Source organism: Rissa tridactyla, chromosome 15 (genome assembly GCF_028500815.1).
Source record: "Rissa tridactyla isolate bRisTri1 chromosome 15, bRisTri1.patW.cur.20221130, whole genome shotgun sequence".
Taxonomy (NCBI): Eukaryota; Metazoa; Chordata; class Aves; order Charadriiformes; family Laridae; genus Rissa; species Rissa tridactyla.
This window is the reverse complement of record NC_071480.1, coordinates 3671971-3681192: the sequence shown is the minus strand read 5'-3', so window position 1 is coordinate 3681192 and position 9222 is coordinate 3671971. Positions and strand designations below refer to the sequence as shown.

Genomic DNA, 9222 nt, shown 5'->3' with positions numbered 1-9222 from the left:
CCAAAATACCAGGACACCGCCTGGGAGGGGGGGGGGAGAATGTGGGTGGGTGAGGAGGAGGCGCGCGCCCGCCCCGCGCTGCAGCACCGCGCGCACCGCCCGCTGCAGCGCCGGGGCCGCGCCGCGCCCCCCGCCGGGCGTGCTGCGGCAGCGGGGCGGAGCCCGCCCTGACAGGCATGGCGGGCGACCACTGAGAGGAGCGCTGAGGGCCGACGGGCGGGCGGAACCCTCCAATGAGCGCGGAGGGGGCGGGGCGAAGCGGGGAGGTGGGGCTTGAAGGGTAGCGTGTGGAGGTTGCTATGGCCGTGGCTGGAGAGCGGCCGCGCGGCGGGCCAATAAGCGAGCGCGCGGCTGTGGACGGACGTGGCCGTCGCCCAATGGGCGGGCGGCGGCCGGAGGCGGCGGGGGCGGGGCCGGCGGCGGCGGCGAGCAGGGGGCGGAGGGCTCGGTGTGGCGCTAAAGGCGCGCGGCGGGCGGGGGGCGGAGCGGCGCGGGTGCTGAGGAGCCGGGCGGGCGGCGCGAGCTCCGGGGCACGGCGGCGGCCGGGCGCTACGCAGGTGAGGCGGCGGCGGTGGGGCCCGGCGGCGGTACCGATCTCCCCGGGGCGGGCTGGGGGGGGTGGGTGGGCTCGTCGGGGGCGCGCGGCCGGGCCCGCCCGCGGTGGGGGTGGGGCGGGGGCGGCGGGCCCGCCACACAAAGACCCCCTTGTGCGGGCCGCGCCGCCCGCCCGCCCGCGCCGCCGCATCTCCCCCCCACCTCCCCCGCCCCCCCCCTCCGCCGCATCGCCGCCGCTCCCGGCTCCGTCGGTGAGGGGAAGGTGGCCATTTTCTCCCTTTCCCGCAGCCTCCGCGCGGGCGGGGCGGCGGGGGGCGCGGGGCTGTTGCCGGGCCCCGGCGGGCCGAGCGGCCCCGGCCGCCTCCTTTGTCCTTCGGGGCGGCGGCGGGGCCTGCGGGCCTGCGAGGGGGGCTCCGCTCCCGCAGAGCATCAGCCCTCAGCGCCCGGGGGCGGTGCGGCTCCTCGGGCTGCCCCTGTCCTTGAAAATGCCCGGGCTGCGCTGAGGGATGCCGCTCCCGGTGCCCTCCCCTCCGCTCCCCTTTTGTTTAGAGGAGCAGAACGTGTGTAGGGCTTAGGGCTTTTCTCCTTTTTTTTTTTTTTTTTTTTTTTTTTTGTACCAGTCTTTTGGGAGGGCTGGATTCCTGCATGATAAATGTGCTCATTTGTGTATTTCATTTGAATGCCATTGTTAACGGAGGAGCCCTGGGTAGAGTAAGCTGCAACTTGCTTTGCTTCTGCAGAGGGTCTTTTGTGATGGGCTCTGTGGAATTAAAAGCCAAAGTGGAAAAATGACCCTGAAACTGGCCGTGGTCCCCTGACATTAGGTATATTCCTCAGGAACTGGTATGAAGTCAGTCCATGCATTCATTTCAGTCTTCAGCCTTTAATTCTGCTGGGGAACAATACTGATTAATTTTGTCGTACGAGTTCTATCTGACCTCTAGGTTTCATTCCATCTCAGTGTGCAAGGCTGAGACTGAGCTGACCATAACAGCCTTTGGCTGCCTGTCATACCTGGCCAGGGAGCTTCAGAGGCTTGACACCAAGAGGCATTTGCACATGAGGGCGGCAATGGTTGGTTCCAGGTCTTTGTTGGAACTTCAGCTGTAGGTCTAGCACAGTGGAGACAAACGGCTTTCTGAATTGGGCTTCGAGGCTCGGATATTAAGTTTGTGGGCTTCTTGAGCCAAACGTAGCATTCCTTGACTAATATCTTCATTCTCCTGGCAGAGTCGTCCAGCTATCACCTAAGGTGTCCCCTCAGCAATTTCCTCTTTCTTCATTGAATTTTTCTCTCAGAGGCTCTTCTAAGATACTTTAAATGTTGAGTCATCACCTCTGATTTGAATTAAGCCGTCTGTAGTAAACGGTCTGCTCCTCAAACCTCTGAAGGGTTCAATGACTTCATGCTTACTTTACATTAAAGTTGGATAACATAGCAAATGTCCATGCCATAGATGGAGACACAACTATTGTATTTAATTACACGTTCTTCTGAGGATGGGTGTGTTGCAGAACTTCTTCCATCAGGGTGCATACCATTGTATGAAAGATGACAAATGCAGTTTGCGAAACCCTGTTTGCTTTTGAAGCTAACCTTTAGGTTACCTGCTGGAAGAGGCTACCATTAGCTAATGTAGCATTCTTCAGTAGAAAAAGATCTAGTGTGTGAAGAAACAAGATATTTAATGACCTGAGTACTAGGTGTCAGGCTTGACCTTTTTGCTCCTTGGGCAGTTCCAGATGAAACTACTAGCTCCAGGGTTCCTGGATGTGACAGTATTATTAATTGAAGATAGAGTGGCCTCGCTTAGATGGAGGCAAATAGGTAAAATGAGTGTTCAGGAGCTCTTGTCAGCAGTTTTTCTTTCCCCTTCATATTCTTCATATTACCTGTGAAGCTGGTTAGTTGGAAGTTGGAAAATCTAACATCAGTCCTTGCTGCGTCTTGAGCCTGAAGGTAAACTTGAGATCTGGAGACATTTTTTTGGTATATGGTAATGTCAGCGCTCACGACTGAGAACAGAAGCCATAGAAATGCAAAGTCTTATGTTTTCAGGAAGAATATGAGCAAGGCTTAGCCAACTTAGTGGCTTGCAGAAACCCCAAGTGTCTCAAGTTTTTGTATGTAGTTGAAAATCCACAGTTTAAAACACATTCTCACCACCTTCTCATTACTGTAGTTAGTTAGCTGTCCACTGAATGTTTTTTATGTTTTTTATATCTACTTTTTTTACTGTTCAGTTGAAGCTGAGTTTACTGGCATGTTTTTGTTAAATTTGCTCTTCCTTATTTAAGAACAGAGACATATTTTGCCTGCTTGTAATTCTCACAGCTGTTGCAATGTCTCTCCATTGTTGGTGCACAATTAGAACCAGTTTATACCAAGTTTCCTGTACTGGGTCTGGGATTATACTTGACAGATCATTTTAACTTTTGTATGGTGGTTGTCTTATTCGGAGAGCTGCTGTGTGACTCTCAGCTGGATAGCAACATCTTTAGACTATGGAAGAAATTAAGGATGCTTCCTCATCAAGAGACGATACAGATATTAGTGAAAGGCCATTTAATGGGTGCGCTATAGCTCCATTCACTTTTATTGATAAGATTATGGTGTGTAACATACTCTTCACTTTCTTTCCCCTCCAATTTACAGAGTAACTGATAGTGGACACCTTCACTTCCTACAATGTCTCAGAGATCCGGACTGGAAGATCCGGAGAGATACCTCTTCGTGGATAGGGCTGTAATCTACAACCCTGCCACCCAGGCTGATTGGACTGCTAAAAAGTTGGTGTGGATTCCTTCAGAGCGCCATGGTTTTGAGGCAGCCAGCATCAAGGAGGAAAAAGGGGATGAAGTGTTGGTCGAACTGGCAGAGAACGGAAAGAAAGCACTAGTCAATAAAGATGATATTCAGAAGATGAATCCTCCCAAGTTCTCTAAAGTGGAAGACATGGCAGAATTAACCTGTTTAAATGAAGCCTCTGTATTGCATAATTTAAAGGATCGGTATTACTCTGGGCTCATCTATGTAAGTACTAATTATTAGATTCATTATGGGTGCTAATTCAGCTGAACTTACCTGGTTCCCATTCCTTTACTTATCTGACATGTAGAAAGCGGGTCTTGGCTCTGATTTCGATAGCCTAAATACTTTGTGATTAGTCCAGGGTCTTTTTCCATGCTGTGTACAGGTCAAGAACTCTGTTGTCATAAAACATATAATAAAAAATTCTCCTGTGGAAATAATTCTGCAAGCATCTTTCAAAAATAGAATGCTAACTGGCAACTCTGGGTGCTTAGCTCATGCCACTCATTAGAGCACTTGCCTCAGACATGCTTAACTGATACAGGGAATAGTATCAAATGGCTTGTTTGAGCTGACGAGAGATTACAAAACCTAACTTTGCTAAATTACTGTTGTTTAATTGCTCACATGAATAAGCATATATCTTGTTTTAACTTGCTGCGTATTAAAAATGATAATAAGAGGCTATGCTATTATTTAAAAGCTGAAGTTGGAGAGTGCTAGGAATGCAAAATGTCTTTTTGGAATCTAATATCAACTTAGTGGGCCAGGAAAGAATGTGTTCAAGTGCTTAAAATAAACGAATATGATAAAGCTTTCTTTTTTCAGTGGTTTTTGAAGCACTAATTGGAACATCTGGCTTATAGATCTTTCTGTAGAGTTAGGAATCACCACACCATTGATGCTGCTTTTGACCCCCTTCTTTCCATGTTAAATGAGTGTCTGTGGCGTACAGTTGAGAGTAGCTCCTTGTCTCTTGGCAAACGGATTGCATAGTGACTTGTTGAGTCAGAGTATCATTAAGAGCTACAAGTAGACTTTCAATCTTAAAAGAAACTGGAACATCTGCTTAAATGTTTGGCTCATTTTAATAAACACTTGTTCTGAAGCTTAAATCCACTTTATTTAGTTCCGCTAGTTAGTTGGCTCACGTTCCCTTCCCTTAGGTATTAATGGGATGCCTTTTTTGCTTGGCCCTTGGTAATATATGGACTTATTAAAATTATATGCAACTTCAAAATATTCTTTGTATTTGTACTTTTTTGTCAGTTTCCTATGTGGATTTTTGGTTTTTAGCCTTCCAAGGCCTTACACTGAGATCCTTACAGCAGAGCTCAGCAAAAAACACTTCTGGAATGATTCCTGCAAGCTTATAAGTAAACTAATTGGATAATTAGTAAGGACTGGATTGAAAATGAAAACTAAACAAGTTGATAGGTCAAAAGTTTTCAGCATATGTATCAATCATAATGCTAGTTGTTATGAAATCCATTACAACTGTTATAACCCTATTTCATTAGGAAGGTTAAAAGCTGAAGGCCTTAAATGTCAAAGCAAGCTCTAGTCCAAGGACTCCATACAGTAAACATGGCCACAAATGCTTCTCGAGGATGGCGTCAAATTAAAAAAGTCCACTTTGTGAAAGGCTGGCTTATCATATACGTGGAATTTTAAGTGATACGCTATGGGTGACTTACCTTTTTTTCTTCCTCCCCCTCCACTTCCCATAAAGGTGCTTTCTGCTTTCATTCTTTAACTGTTGAGGCAGACTTTAAACCTTGGTTCCTTGGCATTGAGATGCTGCTGTCACATAGGAGGATTACTGCATCTGTCTATTACTAATGACCTCCCCGCCCCCGAGCTGGAAGAAGTTGGTTGGGATCAAGAAGCTAATGGATTTGTTGGCCTCAACTGTAGGTCTGAGCTACAGGAACATTGCTGGAGGGTGCTACTGTTACCAAGAATAATGTTTCTATGCTGCTGTAATAATGGCTTCTTGTTTGAAATTTTCTCTCCCTTCAAGAAATAAGCAGAGTTTTAAAGCAGTTGTGACTACTATTAGAGTAGAGGTTGAATGCTGTCAAAGATCACTAGGCCATAGAGAGAAACTTCACCAAGAACTTGAGATGGTGGGGTTTTTAGTGCGGTTCTGGCAAGGATCTCTGTGAGGGATCCCTAAACTTCTTGAACGTGGCACTATCAGTGCTGCTGCTGAGGGTGCAGCCTGGAGTGATTCCCATTGCCCGTGTATCCTGCTGATGTTCCCGTGGTGTAAAAAGAGCCCGAGTTAACTGAGCTGATGAAGTGAATGATGGTGGTTTGGCCCTGACAAGAATCATTTAAAGGTATGTTTTGATTTCCAGATAGTACTCTTATAATAACCAAACTGAAATCTTATATTTTGGTGTTAGTCTCAAGTAGTTAACATGGAGATGGTGAATCTGTTTTGGTTTCCTGTAACTCGCAATAGGCAGCATGCAGTGTTGCCTTTCAAGGAAGTAGAAGATGAAAGGCTGTCAACTGAAGCAGATACATGTTTCCTTTCAATCCCTAGAAAGGAAACAATCAAGCTGAGGGATTTGGTGAGTGGGTCTAGTCATAGGTCTATAATCTACTTCTCCAAGATGACACTATGACACTGCTGGAGGAACAGAGGTCTGACTAAAGCTAGCTAGTGCCAGTCGGCATGACCTGGGCAGTGATCCTCACTTCATCGAGAAGAGTTTCAAGTAACATCTAAGTGGGGATGGCGAGGAGTTTCTGGAACTTCTAGCATTTCTAATGTCTGCCAGTTGGCAGGATCTTGGCCTCTCAGTTGGGTTATCACTGTGCTGTGGGAGATGAACACAAATGGAGAATCTGGAAGACCAGTAGCTTGTAGAAGCATGATGTCAGTGCTTGGTCCTGTTTTTATTTCTGGTCTGTTCACGACAGCACAGAAGGTGAAAGGTAGCAGGACTTGTACAAGAACTGCTGGGAAGAATGGCCGTAATTGTAGTGATTCATCCCAGTTTTGCTTTGGAGATGAAATAACTTCGTTTCTTGCTCCACTTTTAACATCACCTATTCCATTTCTTGCCACAAGGTTTATTTTGAGTGTAACTGAACAGTATGTTAAAATTCTTTCCTAAAGAAACTATACTATCTTTGCAAAGTCCTCTGAAGTATACTAGATAGATATGGATATATATATATTCATGCCTGAGGATGGGGCAAATCTGTCATTATGAATTGTTGTACTTTTCTCCTTAACCCATCAATGACTAAGCATGATCCTGCAGAATCTCAAAGTCATCTCAGATGATTTCTGCTCATGTTTGAGGCTTGGTTTTCATCAAGTGCAAGTGTTGGTTCTGGCAAGGTGCAGCCATCTCCGGCAGGTTTTTCTTTTTCTCTCATTCATTCTAGCTTTGGTAGGAGTTTTCACTCTTCTTTGTGTTTCATAGCTGACTTTTTCCAAATTCTGTGCTTTTCTAGGTATTTCTTATGGCAGGGATGTATCATTTGGGTCACTAATACTCTAAACTGGTCTCATATCTTGCTGTACTGGCAGCTTCTCATGGATTTTGGTTACCTTAACTGCCAATTCTTCAGCTTCATATAAAACTTAACTATTCTGTCTGCTCAGCTTTAGAGTGGCCAGTGTTAGCACTAGCTTCAGTGTGTATTTAGCAATATCCTTCATAGCTGTAGATCAGACACTGGAGGTAGTTCATTGTAAGGGTACCCAGAAGGAATACCCAAAGGCTTAGGAGGTCCTTGGAAGATTTGGAATGAACGTGATTTTGCTCAGACTGGTTTTGTGTGGCTTTTTTAATGTCCTTATACCATGATGAACAGAGATCTTTCTGGGGGCAGTGTTTTAAGAAAGGAGTCCAGTCGTCAGAGGTTTTGGGTCACTGAGGTTTGTAGCCTGAGTGAGGAAACATCTTTGTTTATAAAGACCTGCATGTAAAATGCAACTGTGAAGCCCTAGATCTTGGTTTCTACTTAAGTAGTGTCAGCAAAATACGATTTTCAGGTGGAGGGGGGATAATTTTTGAATCAGAAAATGAAATGCAGACATCCACTGGAAAGAGTGGATGTTAAGGGTCCATCAGCTTTGAATGCTAATAAGTTCAAGACTGTTGTTGCCTTAATGCTTTGTGACAAGCTGTGACAGCCAAGATTACTGCTGCAGTAATTCTCCTTGTCATGAAGTTCAGGGTTTCTCGTGAACCAGCTTCCAAACTCTTCATGGTCCAATATGGTATCTGAACGCAGGAAATCACCGATACCAGTTTTTGAACTGCTGTGCTGTAAGCTGCAGAGGTTCAGTTTTGCTCGTGGCTCAGAGGTTTGTGGTGTCAGTTTGCTGTTGGGGGTGTGTGTGTGAAGCCCAGCTGAAGAAGTGACTTTGGCTGCCCAAGCTATAGCTGTCCCCTTCAGTTGGAGTCCTGGGAAAAGGGAGACGCTTGAAATGGGTCTCTGGTTTTGGTGGGAAGGGATGGGAGTGGCAGGGGAGATAAACAAGAAGGAGGGTTTAGTCTGAAAATAAAGTGCTAGGAGAACAGATGCTACATTTGGCAACATGGGGGGGAGAAAAGCTCAGTTGCTTTGATGGAAAGCTACAAATAAGGTCTGAAAGCTGCAAAGGAGTTTCTGGTGTAGGAAGAGGCATTTTCTCCATCTTGATCTCTCTGCATTTCAATATCAACAATGTATTATCTTCAGTGTCTATTCAGAAAGCTTATATGTAGGCATGTCAGTTACGTTCAAAAATAGGCTTCTACTCAAAGTTTACTACCTAATTTGACTCATATGGCTGATCTGAAGGAAAGAACTGTCCGTATTTTTTTTTAAGTATTTAAATTGTCTTTCACCATGTTGTTTTCTTTGCACTTGGAAGAGAGAGTGGCTAGTTAATGTGCAGTCCGAGAATCCTTTTCTTTCACTTCAGAGCAACATGATTCTCTTTTTTTCTTTTAACTCTGAATGTAAATTTTGAGATATGCTATATCGCTCCTAGAACTGCAAAAAGCAAAGTGGTCAGGAGTGTTCCTGATCATTCTAAATAATGCTGTGTTAGGCAGCATTCTGCGTATAACTTCATTAGTGTTTTGAATTTTAAGTCTATGAAAAGCATTTCAGTTAATCAAAATGCAGCTGGTTGCATAGATCAGGAATGTAAATACCTCATTTCTACCTAAATGGAAAGCAACTTGTTCTTGATATTGCAGACGCTGGCTGGAATTGGAATAAATAAGCTAATGACTTTTAATGCTTGTAAGTCAGGGATAGGTGACACTTTTTCCAGCAATTTAAAGCTCTGCTTTTGTCAGTACTGCCTTTGATGACAAGACGGACCCTTCCATTTCCCTTTTAAAGCATATTTTAAATCTTTACATGTTCCTACATACTCTGTGGATTAGTGTAAAAACATAACCTTATGCTCATCTTGTTAGCAGAAGTATTTTCTTAAACCAAAATAGGTTTCTTGCTAAGTGCACTAGCAAACACAAATAGGATGGATCCTGTAGAGGTCTGACACACTTTACTGATTTTTCCAGAAAAGTATAACATCCAAGTTGCAGATGGCTGTATTTTAATGGTCTGACTGGTAAATGCAGACCAATATCTGAAAAGTTCCTGGACCAATGGCATGTTGTGCACTCAGTGGATCTATAAATGTTCCGGTTTGTTATCTTTTCTAACGGAAAAAAGATGTTGCAGGACCAGAAGTCTATCTTGTGCAGTCAAAAAGTTCCTGTACCCAGTGCAGTAAGATGGGGTGAAGGAATTGCTCACTCAAACATAGGGTGTAATTAACCTACAGTAAAAAACTAAGATATTAAAAAATCCAATGAGCTTTATAA

General features: G+C 45.1%; 1 protein-coding gene across 2 annotated transcripts in view; it reads left to right on the top strand.

Moving 5' to 3' along the window:
- Positions 1 to 437: 437 nt before the first annotated feature.
- MYH10 (myosin heavy chain 10) overlaps positions 438 to 9222 on the top strand; it is a 110406-nt gene continuing 101621 nt past the window's right edge. For both annotated transcript variants that reach the window (XM_054222071.1, XM_054222070.1), the window contains exons 1-2: positions 438 to 557; positions 3212 to 3589. In XM_054222071.1, the coding sequence (XP_054078046.1) occupies positions 3245 to 3589 (345 nt within the window). In that variant the 5' untranslated portion in view covers positions 438 to 557; positions 3212 to 3244. The remainder of the gene's footprint in view (positions 558 to 3211; positions 3590 to 9222) is intronic.